Source organism: Chrysemys picta, chromosome 21 (genome assembly GCF_011386835.1).
Source record: "Chrysemys picta bellii isolate R12L10 chromosome 21, ASM1138683v2, whole genome shotgun sequence".
Taxonomy (NCBI): Eukaryota; Metazoa; Chordata; order Testudines; family Emydidae; genus Chrysemys; species Chrysemys picta.
This window is the reverse complement of record NC_088811.1, coordinates 14269248-14294732: the sequence shown is the minus strand read 5'-3', so window position 1 is coordinate 14294732 and position 25485 is coordinate 14269248. Positions and strand designations below refer to the sequence as shown.

The following is a 25485-nucleotide window of genomic DNA, read 5'->3' as shown; positions in this document are numbered from 1 at the left end:
AGGTTTCAGCCCTCTGTGCCTAGGTAATCTTTTGATATAGAGAAAGGGAATTATGATAGTCACCACAATAGGGCGGCGGGCAGGCGGGGGAGACTTGCTTATGATGCGGATTAAAAAAAAATTATATCAGGGTACAAACTAAGACAGTGTCAGACCCAAAACGCCAGTTTAGGAAGAAAATGACAAGACTATGCTGAAGAAGGATTACTTTGTAGTCAAGAGACTCTGCCTTGAAACTTGGCACAAAGTAGCTTCACAGCCAAAGAAACAGATTATCCTCAAACAGTGTCTGCGTTTTTTGGGGGTAGTTTATAGACCCTGCAAAAGGGCAGTTCAAACTCTCTCATTTTTCCCAGAGATCATCTGCCTTTTCACGAAAGCGGTGGAGGGTCACATTTGTTGCTCAAGAGCAACAGAGCAAGCAACTAACTGACTGAGCTGGAATTTGAACCTGGGCTGCTCCTTCTTAGCCTTTAGCTTTAATCATTACTGCACACGTCCCTCCCCTTCCTCAATTTTAGTTTAGTAAGATATAGTGCTCCAACCTCGATTAGAAATTGCCAAAAATCAAGCTAGAATGGGCAAGGGGTAATTATCTGTTTTAGAGACCTGGCTTGGAAAGGAAGGTGCCCCCTTAAGGAAAAGGGTCAGGTTCAACAAGTTTCTCTCAATCACTTCATTGTACCAACAATTTCTTACATTACTACTCCTTTGGAAACTAGCAGCAGAGGGTTTAAACTAAGGGCCAAAATCTGGACTTCAGTGGGCTTGCTCAGGTACAATACAGCAAGATTTGGCCCTTAGCATAAATAAAATAGCACCCATTCTATTATTCTCCATGTGAATGTGGAAAACTAGAAAGATTGAATCACAGACAAGGATTCCAAAAGTTGTGCCTTCTTAGAGCTGCATATGGACAGGTGCTGTGATAAACAAATCAGAATGTGCTTGCAAACAGGAACATAGGGTACTGGGACAGCTTTTCCCTATAGGATATTTTAAAATCTTGTTCAAGTGGGTCTTCCCTACCAGAAACAAAAATGAGACAACTCCCTCCTCCATTCAACTCCAGAATAGAGGTCACTGAATAGTAGGCATTGCAAATCAGTGAAATATTATAAAAAGACTGATGTCTGACAAGGAGCAAGGCTCATTCCACTCTTGCTGGGGCCAGCTTCTGGGTACAGAGAATATGCCTCAGTAACACATCTATATGTAGCGTGATCTCTGAAGCGTTCTTCACATGTTTTCCAAACACCAAGCTGGCAGATAAGCCTCTTTTCTAAATTATTTTTACTATTAGATAGAGTCTAGTGTAGCAAAGAGTGCCTGAAGGAGTTTGCAGCCAGCATCAAAATTGTCCTGTGACAGGAGACATTTGTTAACCTTGCAAGTGTTACATAATTAAACTTAATATTGATCATGTTGTATTTGCATCATACATACTAGGGCACAGCATTGTCTTATACAGGCCATCCACATTCTTTGATTGCATTCTGCCTTCTTAATGTCATATTCTCTGTCTTATATCACGTCACCACATTCATCAATGCAAGTGGTTTCTTCTCAGCTGCATCACCAAACAGTGGAGACCATTACCAGGAAGAGGCACCAGAGGAACTGGCTGATTTTTGGCTTGCCAAATGTCAGAGCAAGTGCACTTAAGCATGCCGGACACACAGGGATCAAGCTTGTGATTTGCACGTTGAGGACTTCTACTCTGTGAGTTCAGAAAAGTTTGTCTTCTGACCCATACAGGTATGCCTCATATGGCATCACAGCTTGAGTGAGCATGCTTTTGTAATCTTTGTGGCCTTACTAAAAATCCAGAAGAGAAATCGTGTGCTTCAAAGATGCTGAAACTGCCATTTCCCCAAGCTAGAATGGAAAGAAAACATTTTGCCCTACATTTCTTACAGCCCCTGATTAAAGTATTTGCGTTGTTCCCATTTACAACACACACATACACACAAAACATTTATTTAGAAAAAGTCTCCAATTGCTCAGCATATTCAATGCTAACTTAGAACATTAAACATTTTTGAAGTGGCACAATGGAGTAGATGCCAACTGAATGAATTTACAAGTTAACCTTAAACACACACTCCCTTCACACTGGAACACCAAAAACCATCTTCTCCTCTATGGTTGTCAGTGCTTAGAAAGCTTCTCACTGGCATCATGAGTACTGCTGAAAGGATTAAACAAATCTGATGGTTCAAAATTGTCATTTCATTCAAGAGATTTCACAGCATGACTGAAGTGTTACAAAATGCAGACTTGCTTTCTTTAGTTATCTCAACTCCATTTTAATGGAAGTGGCGAAAGCCACACTGTTTGGTTTTTCTTACCTGGAAGAAGAGAAACTAAAAAAAAAAAAAATTACCTTTCCTTTTCTACTTTTAAAATTATTGGTAAAAAAGACAACAATTTAGTGGCTTAAAAAATATAGTGTAGAAAAAAGAACTACAAGAGAGGCATACAATGTACTATGTAATTTAAAACAAAAGTATAGATTTGATACTTGTGAAGATCATTTATTTCAGAGTATCAGATGCACTAGTGTTTAATTTTTAGTGGTATTTCATGAAAAGCCGTGTCTTGGAATCATTCTGTCCTTCTGAAAAAGAGGTATATAGTCCAGCATTTCCTTGATCTTTTTGAAGCTTGTAGGAATTTGACTGCATTTGTACCCATAGATCAAGTATCTAGTAGTGTTTTCCCCTGGAAAGTCCACAGATTTTAGGTCGCTTCCCTGCTATCTGGTGCTTTATCTGGGACCTCATCATACTGGGGAGGAGGGGTCAATGGTTCTATTGTTATTTGACCTGAACTGTTTCTGTCTGGAAGGTTTATTCGGAATTCCTTTAGGTGCAGCTTATCAGACTTAATTCTCCGAACTTTCAGGGGTTTCAGTCGTTTGTTCAAGCGAGAGCTGTGCCTGCTTGGCTCACGCTGTATGTTCGAATCGACATCTGCGGTGGTTGTAGTTGGTGTATTTTCATCAATCCCAGTTAGAGATTCGTAAGAGGGCAGAGACATGCTGATCCTGGTGTTTCTGTCCAATTCTCTCGTCTCAGGATAGCCCTCGTTCATAACCTCCTCATAACTGGGAACGTAGTATCGTGATGGTGTCTCATCATCCTCTTCTTGACTGTAGGAGACAATTTTAATACTATCAATATGCTAAGCCATTTCAGCTGCATTTCTGGTCATTCAAATTTTGGGAACAGAAATACATGATGATACAATATACATTTCTACAGCACATTTCATCCAAGGATCACAAAGTGCCTTACACACATTAGTTAAATCTCCAACATCCCTGTGAGCAAGGATTATCATCTGTATTTTACAGTTGGGAAACTGAGGCACGGAAATTGTGACTTGCCCCTATATGTGAAATTCATTTCCGGGATGGGAATGCCTCCAGTAGTTCTGGTTCACGGTTCCCTGCTCTTGTCACTGGGCCACAGTAATGTTTTAGGGTGTACAACTGAGTTCAAAGTATCCATATCAATGTAAAAATTAGGATTTTGGTGATGTCACACAGTAATAAGTCTTTCAGGCGATCATATGTTGGGTTCTTATAGCAATGATTGGACTCAGAAGTTAGAAGTGGAAAAGATCTGTTTAGGACATCTAGTTAACCCTCTCGCTCTCTGCTAAATTTTCTGGAGAAATCTGTAGGTGTAAACTGATTACTTTTGATCTATCACATGGCTTTGTGTACACTGAAAAAGACAGCAAAGACACTTTATGCATTGCTTTATGTAGTCTAGTCTAGTGTGTCATTGAAATAAGCAGGCTAAGAACATGAGTATGCATTTCTCCCCCTTCCCCCATCTTTAGTTATTTTCCAGATACAAAAGTCCCAATCTGCTTGCAAGTCTGTGACTGTGTGGCGGGAACGGGGGAATACTAACAGCCAGGACTCACTGCAATTGACAATTCACTTTACCCATCTAAAAATCACATTTGTAAAGCCTTTCACAATCCTCAGATGAGAAATGCTATGTGCAACTGCCAAGTGTTCGAATTTAAAATTCTTCTGCAACTAACATTCAGTCAACTGTTAAATGTTACACCATCCCACCCAAGCTAAAAAAAATAAAATAAAATCAAGGAAGGAACAGAAAGGAGGAGTTACAGTTGCATCTTTACATTGTTTAAGTACCAGACTGGAAATGCCAGTTTTTCTTTCCTTTGTGAAACTGACTATAGCACCATTATTTTGATGTTAAGGTGCCTTTTCTCTGCTCTATGACTAACGAGTTACAGTTCAGGCATCTTGCATTAATTATTCCTTGTTTCTCCATTCCATTCCCCACAAAGAGGGATATCAGAATAGTGATTCTCTTCCAAGAGACAGGTGAAGAATTACCCTAACATCTCTCCTTACCAGCTGTACCACTCAATTGGAATTAATTTAGAGGGACATACCTTAATTAGAAAGGCATTAAATGAAGGTATAATCATGTAAACCTGGTTATTTTTTCTTTTTCTTTTTTTTGGGGGGGGGGGAAGGAGGAGGGGAGGAAGAGGTAAGGGAGAGGCATTATGTTAGATACTGTGCCAATCTATAACGAGGGTATCTACATGTAGTCTGTGTAAGTACACAGTCTGCATTTTATTAGCATTAGTAAGTTTCCCTTCACATAATTGGTTACAGCACAAGAGCTTTCTATGCAGATTCTGTCATTCTATAACTACCTTAGGGTTTTCTATAGCTCCCATCATGGTACTTTCTAATTAAATGAAGCTGGAGAGTTGCCACCTCATACTCTCTTGTTACATATTTCATATGAAAAACCTCTTTCCCTTCTTCAGAGGGAGTGAAATTTATCTAGTGATGCCCTGTTGTCCACTCCCAGCTTCTAGCAGTCCTTCTTCAGAGGGAAAGAGCAATGTTTTGGGGACAGGATACAGTCAGAATCAAACACCATCGCAGTTTACGCACTGCCAGGCTAGGTCACTGAATTCCCTGTGATGTTGAGTCAGTGTTAGTAAACTGTTTATTTAAGATGTTCTTGTAACAGAGACATTCTTTGCTCAGTATTTATTGGAGTTTCCCTACCTTCAATGGATATAAAAGTTTGTTTCATTTCTCTGCAGCTCTTGTACATACTTTCATAAATGCTGTTGAAAGGCTGTTTTGTAACTTTACAGAATTACTGGACTTAACAAACCACAGCAGAAAGAGAGATACCACATTACCCTGTAGCAATAGCACACTCCTTTTTACTTCTCTGCCGTCTAGAAGCCCTGCCTAGCTCACAAAAATGGATTTTGTCTCCTCTACAATTATACCAGTGGGGTCTTGGTTTTAAGATGCACACCCATAGCATTTTTACACTAGAGAAGCAAGCAATCTCCTAAAGCTTTGTATATAGGATGTATCCTATTTGTTCTAAACATGGGTCCATCCAGTGAAGTACGTTGTTTCCAGTGGTGGCCAACTGCTTATACTTCTGAGGAAGATGAACATTTATCATTCACTTAGCACATTATACTATGATATTTAGAGAGGGATAAACTCCTTCCTGACCTCTAAGGCAATCAACTCATGCACAGAAGCACAGAATCATAGAAATGTAGGGTTTGAAGGGATCTCAAGAGGTCATCTACTCCAGCCACTTGTGCTGAGGCGGGACCAAGTGTACCTAGTCCATGCCTGACAAGAATCTGTCTAATCTGTTCAGAAAACCTCCAATGATGGGGATTCCACAACCTCCCTTGGAAGCCTGTTCCAGTGTTTAACTATCCTTATAGTTAGAAAGTTTTTCCTAATATCTAACCTCTCCCTTGCTGCAGATAAAGCTCATTACTTCTTGTCCTACCTTCAGTGGACATGGAGAACAATTGCTCATTGTCCTCTCACTAACAGTCTTCAAATATGTTAAGGGCTGTTATCAAGTCCTACCTCAGTCTTCTTTTCTCAAGACATGCCCAGTTTGTTTGTTTTTAAACCTTTCCTCATACACCAGGTTTTCTAAACCTTGTATCACATTTTTTAAGCTTGAGACTTAAGAACATGAGAATGGTCATAGTGGGTGACACCTATGGTCCATCTAGCTGAGATTCCTGTCTTCCAGCAGTGGCCGGTGCCAGATGCTTCAGCGGGAGTGAGCAGAACATGGCAATTTATCAAGTGATCCATGCCCTGTCATCCATGGAGTGGTGTCCCTGACCATCTTAATTAATAGCCATTGATTGACCTATCCTCCATGAACTTATCTAATACTTTTTCAAACCCAATTATAGTTTTGGCCTTTACAGCATCCCTTGGCAACTAGTTTGATAGGTTGACTGTGTGTTGTGTGAAAAAGTACTTCCTTATGTTAGTTTTAAACCAACTGCCTATTAATTTCATTGGGTGACCCCTGGTTCATGTGTTATGTGAAGGGGTAAATAACACTTCCTTATTCACTTTCTCCATACCAGTCACAATTTTATAGATCTCCATCATATCCCCCCTCAGTCGTCTCTTTTCCAAACTGAACAGTATCAGTTTTTTTAATCCTTCCTCATATGGAAGCTGTTTCATACCATAATCACATTTGTTGTTCTTTTCTGTACTTTTTCCAATTTTGATATATCTTTTTTGAGATGGGGGGACCAGAACTTCATGCAGCATATAATGTGTGGGCATACCATGGTTTTATATAATGATATTACAATGTTTTTACTTCCCTAATGATTCCTAACATTCTGTTAGCTTTTTTGATTGCCACTGCTCATTGAGCAAATGTTTTTAGAGAACTATCCTTGATGACACCAAGATCTCTTTCTTGAGTGGTAACAGCAAATTTAGACCCCATCATTTTATAGGTATAGATGGGATTATCTTTTCCAAAGTGCATTACTTTGCATCTATCAACATTGAATTTCATCTGTCGTTTTGTTGCTGAGTCACCCAGTTTTGAGCAATTCCTTTGTAACTCTTCATAGTCTGCTTTGGACTTAACTATCCTAAGTAATTTTGTATCATCTACAAACTTTGCCACCTCATCATGGTTTACCCTTTTTTCAAGATCATTTATAAATAAATGGAACAGAACTGGTCCCAGCACAGATCCTTGGGAGACCCCGCTATTTACCTCTCCACTGTGAAAACTGACAATTTGTTCCTACCCTGTTTTTTTTAAGCTATTAAGCAGTTACTGATCCATGGAAGGATCTTCCTTCTTATCCCATGACTTCTGACTATGCTTAAGAGTCTTTGGTCAGGGATGTTGTCAAAGGCTTTCTGAAAGTCCAAGTACATTATATCCACTGGATCACCCTTGTCTACATGATTATGGACACGCTCAAAGAATTCTAATAGATTGGTGAGGCATGAATGCCCTTTACAAAAGCCGTGTTGACTCTTTCCCAACACGTTGTGTTTATCGGTGTCTGATAACTCTGTTCTTTATTAGAGTTTCAACCAAATTTGCCTGGTATTGAAATTAGGTTTACTGGCCTGTAATTGCCAGGATCGCAAATTTAAAAATTTTAAAAATTGGCATTACATTAGCTATCCTTTAGTCATCTGGAACAGAGCCAGATTTAAGTGATAGGTTACATACCACAGTTAGCAGTTCTGCAATTACACATTTGAGTTCCTTCAGAACTCATCTGGTCTTGGTGACTTGTTACTGTTTAATTTATCAATTTTTTTCCAACACCTTCTCTATTGACACCTCAATCTGGGACAGTTCCTCAGATGTGTCACCTAAAAAAAATGGCTCAGATGTGGGAATCTCCCTCACATCCTCTGCAGTGAAGACAGAGGCAAATAATTTATTTAGCTTCTCCACAACTGCTTTCTCTTGCTTGTGTGCTCCTTTAGCACCTCAATCATCCAGTGGCCCCACCGATTCTTTGTCAGGCTTCCTGCTTCTGAGGTACTTAATTTTTTTCTGTTTTTGTGTCTTTTGCTGGTTGCTCGTCAAAATATTTTTTGGCCTCCCTAATTATACTTTTACACTTGACTTGCCAGAGTTTATATTCTTTGACGCCTGTAATTTAACATGTGGTACAACTCATCTTAACACTAAATTTCTAAATGTGATTGATTTTTTTTTTAAAGAACATCTTTTAATTTTACCTGTACACCAGACCCAGCACCCTTTTACTGAAAGACTTACCTGTCCTCCTGATGTCGAGGTTCAGCAGATGTTCCTTGCTGGATCCTAGCAACATCCTCATTTTGTCTTTTCTTCTTTTTGTCCCGGACATTCAGACAAATGGAGAGCAACAGCAGCAGCACTCCAGCCCCAACCAATACATAAGCCACTGAAAAGGTCTTACTCTTCAATATTCCTCCACCCTCATGCTCTGGATTGCTACTATTTCCAGCAGATGAGTGAGGCTTATCAGTATGGCCAAATCCTGGGACCAGGTTCCAGACTGCCATTATGATCCCAAGGACAAGCATTCCTAACCCTATAGCAGTCAGGGCATAGTAAGATCCATTTGACCTGGACTGGGCCATCATACCCAGTGCTAGATCACTAGATAATAAGCAGAGTCAACTTATAGCATGCCACTTCCAAAAAAAAAAAAAACACCTGTGTGTAAAATCCAAGCTTCGCACTTTTATGAATCCACCCAAATGCTTGAGTTTAGAGAGAAATCTGGAAAAGGAAAAAGAATAGCAATTAGTACATGTGACTTATATAATGAGCTACAATTACGGTGAACAAGAAGGTCACTTGGCATCATTTTGTTCTCTCAACCTTAATACTGGAATTAAAGCACATTTTTATGACCATGCAGAGTAAGTCAAGGGCTAATATAATGGCCAAACTACTGGCCATTCTGGTTATGCATGGGAAGAGAGTATCCCCAGGCTTTTTGTTCCATGCTGCTTTTCTGGTGTGAGGTGTGAAAGGGAGATCCTGGCCATTTGCCAAAGTTGCCCTCTGTCCCCAAGTTCTTCAAAAACAGGAGGTATTGAAGCGTCCTTCTGGCCAAATTCCAACTTGAGTGGTTACAGTCTGTCTAAATGCAATTCACCCTATAGTTTCAACTGGAGAATTTCTCTCTTCCCTTGCTATGTGGTTTAAACACCACACAAGGGAACCAGAATTCCTAGGTTATAATCCTACCTTTAACAGGGACACTTTTCTGTTGCATTAAGGAACCTGAGTCAGAGCTTATGGGTAACATTTGCAAAAGCACCAAAGAGATTTAGGGGCCTAAGTCCCATTTGAAAAAGTGATTTAGGCATCTGGACTCCTAAGTTCCTGTTGCATTTCAATGACACTTAGGTGCTTTTGAAATTGTTACCCTATGTGACTTACCTACCTCAGAAGGGTGTCAAAGTGATTGAGTGTTAAGCACTTTCAAAATGAAGACTGCTAGGTATTAGTGCTAGTTATTATTGGTGAACAATAGCTCCTTGATCACCTATATAATCTGTACAATGCTTTGGGATCTCAGAATGAAATGTACTTTAAAAATAAAAATACAGCGTGGTAATATACATTTAAGGTTCTTTATGTCACATGCCCTATGGGGCTTCACTATCTTGAAGACTAATTCCAATTGGCGTAATATACTGGTCCCAAAACCAAAATGGAAAAAAAAAAAAAAAAATCACAAGCCTTAAGAACAATACTTTGAAAGAAGTACTGGTTAAAGATCTGTCTGGCCGCTGCCTGGGGGTGTGAGGGAAGTCTCTTCACACACAAGAAATCAAGCAAGAATTCTGTCTCGGCATTTGTGCAAGGGAGCAAGCTAGACCACAGGTTCCTCTTCTCCCAGCTGTTGTGTTCTCTGCGCACTCTCTCTCTCTCTAAAATACAAAGATGCTTCACTGACATGAAAGACATTCTCCTGGTAAGTGATATTAATGCAATAGAAACTAGTGATGACAAGATTCGGCCATGTGTCTCTAAACTGACATGCAAGGCTTATCCAAGTCAAAAAGTCAAGTTCTTGAACCAGCAGGCAGACAGGCATTGTGCCTGACCTTAGAATCTCCTGTCCCTGGCCCCCAACACCTTGTACACGGATTTTTTGTTTTCACCATTGATAGAACTAATCTTGGTTGGCTTCCCAAGATAATATAGCAACTGGCACCTTATTAATGCCTGGATAGATGCCAAACCAAAGCAGTTTATGGCTAGCCTTAAGCTAACAAGGTATTAATTCCAGGTATTTAGGGACCTCTCAGTGTGCTTACATCAGTATGCCTGTAACCATTTATTCCTCTGGAAGGTTTTATGATAGGTCCCTAAATCTCATATACATGTAGAGCAAAAGCAAAGTAAAACAATCTAGGAGATCCATTATGAATTACTAAATTTTGCCAATTAGTATGTAAACAACAAAGGATATTGCATTACAAAACATACTTTGTTGATTTGGTTTCGTTTTAACACTAGTAAACGTAGTAGTGCAGCCTGTAAAAATAATGAAGTCTTAGTATTATGAAACCTCACTTCAGAATTTTACTATGAAGTCTTTGCTGATATAAAGGAAGGACTTGCGTGCAGTAACACTTAGCAAAGTTTCACTGGCATTATTGCTGTATTTTGGTGTGGTTTTCATGCTTTACGTACATACTTCCCGAGCTGAAATGCTGTGGTTAGTGTTAATTTTTACCTTAGTCCAGGCATACGGAGTATCATTGTGTAATGCTAATTACACTATCAAATTTTTCACCTGTATCATGATGACTTTGTTGCTTATTAAGAATCTGGAGCAGTGCTTAATTTGTAATGAAAGATGAGCCAAGGCTCAAGCAAATTTTTTACGTTCATAACTGATGCAGCCCAGAGGTGCCAGGGCTATGAACTGCCAAGCCTAGAGGTGCCAGGGCTGAGCCCTGGCAAGCCCTGGCACAAATTAAGCACTAATCTGAAGGAAACTGACCATACAGGTTAGCTGAAGCATCATAGCAACCGCTTCAGAATTCCTCTCCACCTCCCCCAAACCAATCATGTTGGAACATGAGATTTCTCTTAAATGCCAGTTGTCATCTCTTCCAAATGTGCCTCAGATACTCAGTTTCTAGTGTGTCTGATTTTCACAAATTGTTATGGAGATGAATTGTTTGCTGGGTATTGGCTGCCAGATAATTCATCCATTGACACCTGCAGTCACCTTCCCTGATGCCACGTGCTATTGCAACAGTGCTGAGAGTCCCAGTGACGTAGCAGATTATACCAAGCAGTAATGTGGCTTTAAGGTCAACACAAAGAAATCTGAACAGCACTTGGACTCAAACAAGGCTTTGGGTCATATTAAAAACTAGCTGCAGAGTCTCTTGTGGGGTCAGCCCCACACATCACTCTGGGGTTGGAGCCTCTGCATATGGTTACTAGTAGCATTTAATAGGGACTAAGGTCTGGTGGAAAGCTGCACACGGGTAATTCTATATTTAATTCCACATTCTGTCATCCTTGAAAAATGGGTTCCCAACGCATCTGTCTGAAGCTCTTTGAGGCCAGGGTTTGTTTTTTTTAAACCAGGAACTCCACCTGTGCAACTCTCTGCCATTTATGATCATTTGCAGAGTTTTGTTCTGCATTCTGCTCCTTGGCTTTATGTTGCAGAGCCCTGCGAGATACTGAATCCCATTACACTATCGAGGCATATCATGGAAAGCTCTTGGAAGGAATATGAACTTTTGATTAAAATTTTACGGCATGCAGGAAATCTACTACATCAAGTATTTAAGCACTGTAGAAATCAGGAGAGCATCTTATATTAATCTTGGTACAAGCTATACAAATTATGAAAGATAACTGGATACGCTTTGGTTTAAAAAAAAAAAAAAGTGAGCTAGGTCCTGGTGACGTCCTAAAATCTGAAAGGTAAGAATTGCAGCCAGTAGTGGAATCTATATAAAGGTATCTTGGACCTCTGTAGCAGAGTTCCTAGCATTCTACAGTGGGGACTAGATAAACTTTGCAACAGATTTTGTTTGGAATGTTCCACCTTTAATTTGCTGCCAAGAAAAGCATCACAACTGCACAAATATGGCTTCATTTTCTATTCTTCCCGCTCCTCTATTTTTCCATGGTTATTTATGTTGGATGGGACCTCATGAATATATGGTACTTGGGTATTTAGCACCGTAGAATGCTTATTTTTATCATTTGCCCAATACCTTTTATCACTGACTTGCAATTCAGCTATATTTAGTATTGTGTTTTCTTGGTTAGATTAAGAGAAAGGCTAGTTCTTGTGTCCTTTAAACTGCAGAACAGTGGTAGATAGAATCATAGAATGTCAGGAATCTCAGGAGGTCCTCTCAAAGCAGGACCAATCCCCAGACAGAGTTTTGCTCCAGATCCCTAAATGACCCCCTCAAGGATGGAACTCTCAATCCTGGGTTTAGCAGGCCAATGCTCAAACCACTGAGCTATGATCCAGTTACTTGAGGGAACAGACCCACACTGGCCAGGTGGGAAAGAGCAGTGGACTGCTGACAGAGGGCATAATACCACAGAGAATCTGACTTCAGATTTTCATGGCGATCCTACATTCTGATGCTTTGTAGCAATTAACATCTAGTCTGGATGAAGGACAGATTTCTCTAACCACTCTGAGTTGGAGGATTGATCCCAAGTCAATCTAGATAGTATCTAGCAGAGAAAGAGGAATCACTGAACCAGTCTAAATATAAGACAGTTGCTTCTGCCAAATGCATTGGCCAATTAAGTTTGTAGGAAAGTCGTCCCTAGTGTCCAAATGAAAAACAGTTCGATTATTTTGTATTTCTTTATGGAACAAAGATAAAATAATGAATACTGCAGTAGATGGGAATTCCGTAAGTGCTGAATCCAAGTTCTCTCCAATGAAAATGTCAGTAACGAGAGCAAGTAAACAAAATTTGAAAGTATTTATACTAAGTAGAAAATTTGTTACCCCAGGTCCAGGATTTCCTTTCCTGGGACTGACCTCTCCTCTCAGTCTGAGCCATACACACTGTAGGCTCCCTTCCATCATGCGTGCACTGCTTTAGGTTCAGACTTCTCTGTTGCTAAACTCTTCACTCTTGCTAAACAGTTTAGTTACTAAACATGGATCGTGTTGCAAGTGGAGAATGAATTCTGCAGTTATGGCAACAATGGCAGAGCTATATATGATGTACATACCACATTCTTTTTTGGTATCTATTACACACAGGATATGGGCCTACAGGCTGCATGGTTCTTAATGAGGCAACTTCCTACTTGTGACATATGCTAAAGAAATGGAAACGTATGTAAAAATTCGGTAAAATCTTTTCATTGAAAAATAAAGCCAGGCCAAGCCAGGCTTGTGCTTATCAAGGGTTGTTCTACTGATACAAAGGTCAGTTTTAGCAAAGCCATTTGAGTAAGAAGAGAGCAAACCCAAAAATCCCAACTTCAAGAAAATGTGTCGTTATAAAACAATTCTCAGCTCTACCCATCTTTAACCAAGTTCCGCTGTTCTCTTTAAACCTACTCAAAATGGATTTTCAAATCAATTCCCATAGCAACCATGCAGAGGATCATATCTGCCGACTTTTCAATCCAAGCTCTTGAAGGTGAAGTTCACAAGAAAATTCTGGGGGGTCTCTGCTGTAACCATACAATCAAATATTTGGGCAAGGGTTTTCAAATGTAAAATAAATAAATAAATAAATAAATAAAAACCACAGATTTTATGGATGATGCCACAACTCAAGGAATAACATAGCCCAATTCAAATTGCATCTTTTAGGTGACTGGCCCAGTATCACAAAAATAATGTATGTATATGTAAATAAGCCAAACACAACACATGTCAGGGGCCAGGAACAAAGAGAATGCAAATTAAGGAGGTAAAGTTCACTAACAAAGAAGACTGTTTAGGTCTTAACTGTTGGGAAGGCCTTGAAGCTGTCAGTTAAATATATGGCTGCAGTAAAAAAAGAGTCAGACCAGATGCTGGAATGAACAAACAGAGAGGATACAAAGTAAAGTTTTCTCCCTGTAACTGCCTGTTAGGTACAGCTCTTCTACTAGTCTATTACAGTGCATGCAATAACTTTGCCACTAATATGTTTCTTTTCAGTTGCTCTAGATAAGGGATATAATATTTCAAAAGGGGTTAACTCTTTAAGTGCCGTGTCTGTATGTGTATTGCTCGGTCGTGCAGAGTTCCTGAATTTCAATTTGCGAATTTACTGACTTCTGTAAGTTAAAAAAAGCCTGATGTATCATACAGCTTATTTTATTCATTTGCTACTGCTGCAGCTAAACACAACAGTTCTTTGCTACATTTTATGTCGCCCAAGCTTTCTGTGATGAACATTGATGCATCTGGATGCTACAGAAAGTCATTCACCTTATCTTGTAGATCTGTTTAAAACTTCCCTGATCTTTTCCTCTTCCCACTCCTGTCTTTAATAAAGACGCACCAAAAAGCACATATGGCAAATTAAATCCCAGTTCCTGGTATCTGTAACCTTTCGCGCCCAATGGATGGAGCCAGAAAGTTGTCGCTATCTGGTATTTCATTGCCATTTAAACTAGCCCTCGTTCGTCAGTAACTTCCAATTTAATAGTTGGTGGCTGCTTACATTCCCGTGTTGAAATTTAACGTCTGTCCCTTGAAACACGTTATAGCCATGTCCTGTAGTACGGTGTGTAGATGTTTATCTGAACTACAGCAGACCCTTGCTAACCAGCATGCACAGAAATAGAGCTCTCTCCTGCTCTTGGCAAATTAACAGGAGAATCCTGTACCAAAGGTTTACATTATTAAGACTTCTTCCTCTCCTTCATTACTATAAATTTACCAGTTCCTTATGAAATGTAAAATTTAATTACCACCAAAAGACAAGAAAGGACATTTTGTCAGACATTATCTTTGAGATGTTTATTTGACCACTTACTAAATTTGCATAATGCTATCCTTTGTGGTTCTCCCTGTTCTAGACCTGATCCATAGCCCACTGAAGCCATCAGAAAGATTCCCATTGACTTCAGGGAGCTCTGGCTCAGGCCCTATACGGACAAGATGGCAGGATTCTACCGGCATTGTCTAGCTCCTTTGTAAGAGCAGGTGATTAATTTTATTTATTTATTTTACTCTATTAGGAGTACTCAGCACAGTAGTTTCCTGCCTCTTCCATACCATGACTCCATATTATAACACCCAAACGTTTCGCACCTCCATCCCATAAATTTGGGATTACCCTTCGTCTAAACGTAAAGAAAGGGATGGTGGCAGCCCCCAGCTGAGAACCCACAAGTGGCAGAAATCAAAATTGTAATGGTCTTTGTTCTATTTCACCTCTCCTCCCCAAACTTATTTTAAGACACATTAATTTAATGTTCCTTAAAGTGAGCTGAAAGCACTGCCTTAAGACACGGCTGACATGAGTACGCACTGAGCAAGCCTCAGCTACCTCCTTCTCTCCTACCTCAGAATAATAATGCACTGGACAGTGGTTCCTTTGACTTGTTCTCTTCTTATTGTGCCACCATAAAGGGTAAGAAACTATTTCTCAGACAGAGGGTAAAGTTTCCAAAAGCATTATGTACTTAAGTTTCTCATCTCCCATTTTCGGAAGTGATTTCAGCACCTAAATCTCACAGAAAGTCAATGGAATTTAGGCTCCTAAACTACTTGGGTGCTTTTTGCAGTGTTGTAGCGGTTTTGGTCCCAGGATATTAGAGAGACAAGGTGGGTGAGGTCATATCTTTTATTGGACCAACTTCTGTTGATGAAAGAGACAAGCTTTCGAGTTTACACAGGAACTCTTCTTCAGGTCTGGGAAAGGTGCTTTTGAAAGTTTTATCCAGAGTCCTTTGAGTGTTAAAATGCAGTTGGGAACTGGGTAAATTAAACTAGGATTTTATTTTATTTTTTAAATATTCCACTTTTTAATTGAATTTCCCTCCTCTTCCTCTTTGTAAGATGACAAACCTCTTCTCCTCTGCTTGGGACATCAGCAGTTAGTGCTGCCCCCATCTGTTTAAGAAACATCTGCTTCAAATTACAGGCCAGTCTGGCTGGACTAGCAGCTCCAACGACTTGCTGGAAGGGCAGAGCCAGCATCAAAGGGGATGCAGCCTCAAGAAGTACTCCTGGCACCTTATAGGCTGGTTTCTACCAAGCCACTTGACTCTTTCCTTTCACTTCCAATCCCATGTGGTAGTGCGTGCTCAACTCCAATTTAGTCCTAAATTGGGCCTTAAGAGACTCACCCTCACTTTGTTTATTTTTTAAGAAGGTAAAGGGAGTTCTGTGTCTCCAATTCCACTTTAATGAGGAATTGCCCTGCCCCCCACCTCACAATTAATCATGCTTCCATGAGATGGGTTGAGTCCCTGCATTTAGATCCAGCTTTGCCTCTGCCTCACACACACCTGCCGTTATCGCATTTCCAGGACTGTCAATGATTTACACTAGAAACACTAAATCACCAAACTAGAACTGCTGTTACCAGAAAGGTTGTTTATGCTGGAGAAGTTATTTCCCCCTACCCCCACGTAGAGCTGTAAACCAGGTTTTTCTTGTGCTCCTCATTTTTTACCCCATGACCAAGCATAAAAGAGGATCATGATGGCAAAGTTCTTCCTGAAGGTGACAATATCAAATGGAGATGGAGAGATTACTGTGCCAATCTGTATGCCTCATCAGATCCACTTACAATAGATGATAGACTATTGAATAGGGCGATAGAAAGGAGAGCCGTCAATCCTGCATGAGTAAGCAATGCATGCTATTACAAAAACGAAGGCCAGGAAAGCACCAGGGTAGCGTACCAGCAGAATTGCTATAAGTGATTGGTGACACCAGTATTGTTCTCGTGGAAAATTTGCAACCCCAAGTGGATGCACAGAAAATCGACCAGGCAACTGGGAGAAAGCCATCCTTCTGCCCTTATCAAAGAAAGGGGATATAAAAACAATTACTACCCAATTGTACCATCTCCCGGATATTGCACACAAGTAAAGTGCTGCTCTACATAATTCAGGATCACATGAAGAAAATGATAGAAGCAGAACTACTGGTTCCAGAGAGGGACAAAGCACACAGGATCAAATCGTAAATATCGTCTCGTATCACTGAAAAGTGCAAGGAGTATAATCACCCACTGATTGTGTGTTTCAATGACTACTCCAAAGCGTTTGATACCCTCCAACATGAGAGTCTCTGGAAGATACTGGCAGACGTGGGGATTCGGAAGCATCTCGCTTGAACTCATTGCAAGGCTCCACTGTCAACAACAGACCGCGGTGCAGTGGTTTTCCACTGGCAAGGGTGAGAGACAAGGGTGCATTCTGTCCAAGTCTTTTCAATGTGTGTGCAGAATTTATTATGAGACAAGCCCTGGAAGATTTTCATAAAGTGGAAGGAGCTGGGATTTCAATTGGTGGACACTTCTTAATCAACCTCAAATATGCTGATAATACAACACTCTTTGCTGTAACTATTGATGCAATACAACAAAAGTTGGAATCTATAGAAAGTTAGCGAGAAATATGGAGTATTCCTGAATGTGGCAAAAACAAAATGCACATATGTTGACAAATTAATAACAATAGGATGCAAGGGGGTATCACAATTAAAGTTCACACTGTAGAGGCAGTAGATTCATTTAATTTTCTGGGATCATATATATCCAACCAAGGAGGATACTCCAAAGAAATCAGAAGATGACTAGGGATGAGTCATTTTGCCCCGGCCTCCCTTACAGATGTATAGAAAAACTGTGGCATCTCAAATGAACAAAAGTTCATCAGGTGAAAAGCTTAATTTTTTCCACAGCAACTTATGGATGTGAATGCTGAGAAACTAATGCCACTGACAAGAAAAAAAACCTGAAACCTTTGATATGTGATGCTGGCAAAGACTCCTGCACATTTCCCAGATAGAAAAGATGACAAACACTCGTTAGAAATATTATTGGAGAGCAGTGGACTCTGCTCTTGGAAAGCAACACGTTTGAACTTATGTACTTTGGTCACATCAAGTGTAGTGATGGAAATAACTTAAGAGAATGGACAGAATGGCGTCAGGTCATCATACTAGGGGATGACTAGTGACAGGGGCGGCTCTATGTTTTTGCCGCCCCAAGCACGGCAGTCAGGTGGCCTTCAGCGGCATGCCTGCGGGCGATCTGCGGTCACGCGGATTCGGCGACGTTTCTACGGGTGATCTGCCGGTCCTGCGGCTTCGGCATACCCACCGCCGAATTGCTGCCAGAACCGCGGGACCGGCGGACCTCCCACAGGCACGCCGCCTGACTGCTGCACTCACACTGACCGGCAGGCCACCCCCCGCAGCTTGCCGCCCCAAGCACCGCTTGCTGCGCTGGTGCCTGGTGCCACCCCTGACTAGTGAGGAAATGGATAGATGGTGTGCAGCAGATCACAGGGAGGGGTCAGCTGCTAAGAGTGCAAAGTCAGCGATGGATTGAGAAGGCTTCTGAAAATTCTGCTGGGATGTCCCCAGTATTCAGATATGAATTAATAGATCGGACGTACTCACTCATTTTGGGCTCTTGCTGGCACGCTGGATCCCAATTCAGGTGACAGCAGGTTTGTTCTCTCTCTTTCTCCCATTATAAAACTACAGTTTTCCTATGTGAATCTCTCTCTCTCACACACCTGTTTAAATGATTAGGTAAGCCAACAGCTAAAGAGGGGAAGCCACTTCTGTTTTGTGTTCCTTTAAAGTGCTCAGTGTGGTCCCCTGGAGCATAGGAGTTTAAGCCTTCCTCAAAGATGCTTTAACAATCAATTGAAATTAAAGGATTTAAGAAGCCTCAGCCACATGAGATCTGGATGGATAACTGCACCTCTTTTAGGAAAATGATAATATGCTGGTCAGTCTGCAAAGGACACCGAGCAGGGGTCAAGTACAGAATTCCAACCCAAAGGCAGCCACAGATACCACCTTTGGCATGTGTGGGAAAGAACACAGCTTCTTTGGAACTTGGAGCTTTTTTAGAGGAATCATGCTGGCTGGTGCACTTATGCAGGTCAGTGAGCTCTTTAGAGATCACTGCCCACAACAATTCACCTCTAGGGGCATCGGAGGATTCCTCCACCTGCCCCCTCCCAACAAACTTTGGATTGATTTGTTTCCCCATTACATTGCTCTCCTCCCACGTTTTCAGAAATATCAACAATCCGAGTCATGAGATAGCCGTAGATGAGTCCACAGTTAAGGGAAAAGGTCAAATCCCTGACGCAGCCATGATGCGTAACAAGCCTATTAAATTAGGCTTGAGGGCTATTTCACCCTCCTACGTGAAATCAGGGTAGCGTATAGCGTGCATTCAGAATTGCAGGGGTACACATCATTTGAAGTCCTATGTTGCAAACTAGAATATGGGGTTCTACGGGAAGTCACAAAGCAAAGAAGGGTTTCAGAGTAGCAGCCGTGTTAGTCTGTATCCGCAAAAAGAACAGGAATACTTGTGGCATCTTAGAGACTAACAAATTTATTTGAGCATAAGGTTTCATGGGCTAAAACCCACTTCATCGGATGCATGCAGTGGAAAATACAGTAGGAAAACACACACACACACAATGAAACAATGGGTGTTACCATACACACTGTAATGAGAGTGATCAGTTAAGGTGAGCTATTACCAGCAGGAGAGGAGGAAAAAAAAAAAAAAAACTTTTTGTAGTGGTAATCAAACTGGCCCATTTCCAGCAGTTGACAAGGTGGTGTGAGGAACTGTAGGGGGGAAAAATAAACATGGGGAAATAGTTTTGCTTTGTGTAATGACCCATCCACTCCCTGTCTTTATTTAAGCCTAATTTAATGGTGTCAAGTTTGCAAATTAATTCCAATTCAGCAGTCTCTCGTTGGAGTCTGTTTTTGAAGTTTTTTTGTTGTAATATTGTGACTTTTAGGTCTGTAATCGAGTGACCAGGCAGGTTGAAGTGTTCTCCAACTGGTTTTTGAATGTTATAATTCTTGACGTCTGATTTGCGTCCATTTATTCTTTTGCATAGAGACTGTCCGGTTTGGCCGATGTACATGGCAGAGGGGCACTGTTGGTACATGATGGCATATATCACATTGGTAGATGTGCAGGTGAACGAGCCTCTAATAGTGTGGCTGATGTGATTAGGTCCTATGATGGTATCCCCTGAATAGATATGTGGACAGAGTTGGCAATGGGCTTTGTTGCAAGGATAGGTTCCTGGGTTAGTGTTTTTGGTGTGTGGTTGCTGGTGAGTATTTGCTTTAGGTTTGGGGGCTGTCTGTAGTCTCATAGTCTCATAGTCTCATAGACTTTAAGGTCAGAAGGGACCATTATGATCATCTGGTCTGACCCCCTGCACGCTGCAGGCCATAAAACCGTCCCCGCCCCTTCCCTGGACTCTGCTGCTGAAGTCCCCAATCCTGTTATTAGTGACCTCAATCGGCAGAGACCCTCCTGCTAGAGATCCCTGCCCCATGCTGCGGAGGAAGGCGAAAAACCTCCAGAGGCTCAGCCAATCTGCCCTGGAGGAAAATTCCTTCCCGACCCCAAATATGGCGATCAGTAAGACCCCGAGCATATAGGCAAGAGTCTCCATCCTGACCCCTTTTAGCCATTATGCTATTTACCTACCATTGCTTGGTTTTCCTTGACAACTATGTTTTACCATTAAACCATTCCCTCCATAAACTTATCTAACTTAATCTTAAAGCCAGACAAGTTCCTCGCCCCCACCGTTTCCCTCGGAAGGCCGTTCCAATATTTCACCCCTCTAACGGTCAGAAACCTTCGTCTAATTTCAAGCCTGAACTTCCCCACGGCCAGTTTATATCCATTCGTTCTCGTATCCACATTAGTACTAAGCTGGAATAATTCTTCTCCCTCCCTTGTATTAATCCCTCTAATATATTTAAAGATAGCAATCATATCCCCCCTCAGCCTTCGCTTTGTCAGACTAAACAACCCAAGCTCCTCTAGTCTCCTTTCATACGACAGGTTTTCCATTCCTCTGATCATCCTAGTGGCCCTTCTCTGCACCCGTTCCAGTTTGAGTTCATCTTTTTTAAACATGGGAGACCAGAACTGCACACAGTACTCCAAATGAGGTCTCACCAGCGCCTTGTACAACGGAAGCAGGACCTCCTTATCCCTACTAGATATACCTCGCCTAATGCATCCCAAGACAGCATTGGCTTTTTTCACCGCCACGTCACACTGTCGACTCATAGTCATCCTGCGGTCTACAAGGACCCCTAGGTCCTTCTCCTCTTCCGTTACTTCTAACCAATGCGTCCCCATCTTGTAACTAAAATTGTTATTGGTCATCCCCAAATGCATCACCTTACACTTTTCACTATTAAATTTCATCCTATTTCTGACACTCCAATTCACAAGCTCATTCAAGTCTCCCTGCAGGATATCCCTATCCTCTTCCGAATTTACAACGCCTCCCACCTTCGTATCATCCGCAAACTTTACCAGCCTACTCCTGCAATCGGTTCCGAGGTCAGTTATAAATAGATTAAATAAAATGGGTCCCAGAACCGAACCTTGGGGAACTCCACTGGTAACCTCCCTCCAACCCGACAGTTCACCCTTCAATACGACCCGCTGCATTCTCCCCATTAACCAATTCCTTATCCATCTCTGGATTTTCAAATCGATCCCCATGTTTTTCAGTTTAACCAATAATTCTTCATGGGGTACAGTATCAAACGCTTTACTGAAATCCAGGTATATTAGGTCCACCGCATTTCCCTTATCTAATAAATCCGTTACTTTCTCAAAGAAGGAGATCAGATTCGTTTGGCACGATCTGCCCTTCGTAAAACCATGTTGTAAATTATCGCAATTGCCACTACCCTCCAGGTCCTCAACTAATTTCTCCTTCAAAATTTTCTCTAACACCTTACACACTACAGATGTTAAACTAACAGGCCTGTAGTTACCCGGATCACTTTTTTTCCCTTTTTTGAAAATAGGAACCACATTAGCTATTCTCCAGTCTAACGGGACCACCCCCGAGTTTACAGATTCATTAAATATTATCGCTAACGGGCCTGCTATTTCCCGCGCCAATTCCTTCAATATTCTCGGATGAAGATCGTCCGGTCCTCCCGACTTAGCCCCATTAAGGCGTTCAAGTTTTGTTTCTACCTCGGATACGGTAATCCCCCATCCCGAACGCCCCTCTGTAATGGTGCTAGTGTCCCTAATCCCTTCATTGGCCTCATTAAACACCGACGCAAAATATTCATTGAGATATTGCGCCATGCCTAGATTGTCTTTAATCTCCTCTCCGGCAATAGTCTTCAGCGGTCCCACTTCTTCTTTCTTTGCTTTCTTCCTGTTTATGTGGCTGTAAAACCTCTTACTATTGCTTTTAATTCCCCTCGCTAGGTCCAATTCTACACGGCCTTTGGCCTTTCTCACTCTCTCTCTACATTCTCTGACTTCACTTTGGTACTTTGGTAGGTCCTATGATGGTATCCCCTGAATAGATATGTGGACAGAGTTGGCAATGGGCTTTGTTGCAAGGATAGGTTCCTGGGTTAGTGTTTTTGGTGTGTGGTTGCTGGTGAGTATTTGCTTTAGGTTTGGGGGCTGTCTGTAAGCAAGGACTGGCCTGTCTCCCAAGATCTGTGAGAGTGATGGATTGTCCTTCAGGATAGGTTATAGATCCTTGATGCTGCGCTGGAGAGGTTTTAGTTGGGGGCTGAAGGTGACAGCTAGTGGAGTTCTGTTACTTTCTTTGTTGGGCCTGTCCTGTAGTAGGTGACTTCTGGGCACTCTTCTGGCTCTGTCAATCTGTTTCTTCACTTCACCAGGTGGGTATTGTAGTTGTAAGAATGTTGATAGACAAACATCTACAAGATCTCTATCAAGCGTTCTTACGACTACAATACCCTAAACCTCTCCAGCGAATCATCAAGGATGAAGTGGGTTTTAGCCCATGAAAGCTTATGCTCAAATAAATTTGTTAGTCTCTAAGGTGCCACAAGTACTCCTGTTCTTAAAGCAGAGATGGAGTCTACCCATCAGACCACTGAATTAAATTAGGCATTCCCGGACATGAAGGACAAATCTGCCATTGATGCTAGTAAATGAGGAATCTAAGCTAAGATGCCAGGTATAAACCCCCCTCCCCCCCCCCCCCCCCGAATTGCTGAAGATAAGCCCATCATTTGCTGCAACAAATTGTACTTACTGTAGTTTGCACAATTTATGACTAATCCAGTTTAAAAGAAGACAGTTATAGCCTGGCAGAAAGGGGGGGGGAGGGGGGATTGGTCGTCTATGCTTTCTGCTACCACCGTGGTCAGACTTCCCGTTAGCCTGCACACTACAGATTTAAGCACTCTGTAACTACAGTGGACTCTTTAGGCCATTGATGAATTTGAACCTTGAGGATGCAATAAATAAAAAAAGGTATACCAGAACCTATGTAGATAAATTTTACAACTTTAAAATGTTGGCCAGAAAGATAATGCCACTGTAATGCAATGCGTGGGCATGCTTTGGGAATGGATTGCCATGTAGAAAGTTAAATTACTGTGGTTTACAAGTACAACACTGCCAGATAGCTGCTCTGAAGTTTGAGTGAGTCATTCGCTAAACAAAAAAATACCAAAATTGTATTTTCTTTTTGTTGCCAAGAGCAAGTGTCTCAGATTCAAAGCAACTGTGCCTGTACTTCCCCCTCACGAATCCCTCGAGGGCACCCACTTAACAGTTTCCAGCTCCCAGCAGTCACGTCCCTTGGACAGAGACCCACATCTCACTCCCTTTGGACTGGGGGTTTTAAGTTCTGCACAGTTCAATGAGTTTACACAGTGATATCCAGAGCAAGTCCAACTGCCTAAACAGGCCAGTGCCTGCATTTTGCTTTCTATTCAAAGGCTGTGACTAGTGTATTTCCTGCAGTTATAAAAGTCACCACACAGCTCCTTCTAAGCAAGCACATTTATTCCTAAGGTAAAATCATTACAGAGAAATATATTGAAACAATAAAAGAACCTACACACATGGTAAAATGCTTACCAGAGGACTCCCCCAGCTGTAACATAGTGCTCTAGTGGATTTTAGTCCTTCAGAACCCATACTGGGTTTTCTCTGTGATTATAGTTTATCTGTCTTAGATCCAGAACCAGAACAAAGGTTGGGAAAATCAGCCATTTCTTTATACAGCTCAGGCCTTTGATCTTGGCCTTCCATAACAGGTAATCAGCAGACAAAGGCCCTCTCTCCTCAGGCTTAGCTTCAAAAGACTGTTTCTTTGCATAACTGAAGTTGGATAATTTGCATGAGGGGCGAGCCGTAGGGATTCCGCGGGAAATCCATTAACGCTTATTGTCCCAAAAGTCCATTCTTGGATGGCACATTTTCAGTATAGTCTTTTGAATTTCCAGGTCTGACCTCTGTCATATGGTGGAGGGATAACTCAGTGGTTTGAGCATTGACCTGCTAAACCCAGGATTGGGAGTTCAGTTCTTGAGGGGGCTATTTAGGGATCTGGGGCAAAAATCTGTCTAGGGATTGGTCTTGCTTTGAGCAGGGGGTTGGACTAGATGATCTCCTGAGGTCCCTTCCAACCCTGATATTCTATGATGGTTAAACATCTGCCCCCTTAGAGAGGTTACAAGCAATTGCAGCCCATAATAATACAATACAGTAAGGTCTTTCAAGGCCAGGAAATTGCCTTATCGGTCACAGCCTGGATTCCATTGCATATTAATTTTCCTTGGGTAATGGGTGTGACAGGTTCCCCCTCCTCCGGGGTGCCACCTGGAACTGGGGAACCACTGAGCCTGCCTGACCCACCAGCCTGGGCTCCCTTTAACTGTACTGCTTTGACAAGCTGCAGACCTGCTCCCAGTCTGACACTTCCACCAGCACACATACAGGTAGGGACAAACCCAGCTGTTGTGACATGCAAACAGGCTTTCTGACTAGCCCCTGCATGGGAAGGCTTCAGCGAAGGAATTGTCCAGTACTCAAGTGCACGCCCCCCTCTAGAGTGTAGACCCAAAATTGTACGGTGTTGCACTGCACAGAGAATTGTACAGCGTAAGCTCATAAAATTCACCCTCTCCCTAAATGTGGAGAGAGAGATGCAACAGCTTTTTGCCTCACAGTTATGAATTCCACAGTTATGGGTTTAGACAAAAGTTTATTAACTACAAAAGATAGATTTTAAGTGATTATAAGGGTTAGCAAACAGCTCAAGGAAGATTACTTTAGTAAATAAACATGCACTCTAAGCTTAAGATACTGGTTACAAGTAGCAAATTCTCACCCTAAATGTTGTTTTAGGCAGATTGCAGAGATTCTTGAAGGCCAGCTGCACTGGCTTGCAGATTAAAAACTTCAGATATTTCATTCACAGGCTAGACACCCTTCCAGCCCAGGCTCAGTCCTTCACCTCCCCCCCCACGGTCTTTGTTTCTTAAATGTTTCAAGCAGTTATCCTGGGCGGGGATTCAGTGAAGAATGAACCACGATTATGCCACTCCCCTGCCTTAAATAGGTTTTACATATGGTGGGAACTCTGTTTCCAAACTTAGTTCCCATGCCAGTCA

The 25485-nt window shown here is 41.6% G+C and overlaps 1 protein-coding gene across 1 annotated transcript in view; it reads right to left on the bottom strand.

Moving 5' to 3' along the window:
- Window positions 1–1964: 1964 nt before the first annotated feature.
- The window catches only part of TMEM51 (transmembrane protein 51), a 36927-nt gene continuing 13406 nt past the window's right edge, over window positions 1965–25485 (bottom strand). The window contains exons 2-3 of the mRNA XM_005293007.5: window positions 8133–8621; window positions 1965–3154 (exon numbers count right to left, since the gene is read on the bottom strand). Of these exons, the coding sequence (XP_005293064.2) occupies window positions 2743–3154; window positions 8133–8482 (762 nt within the window). The 5' untranslated portion in view covers window positions 8483–8621 and the 3' untranslated portion in view covers window positions 1965–2742. The remainder of the gene's footprint in view (window positions 3155–8132; window positions 8622–25485) is intronic.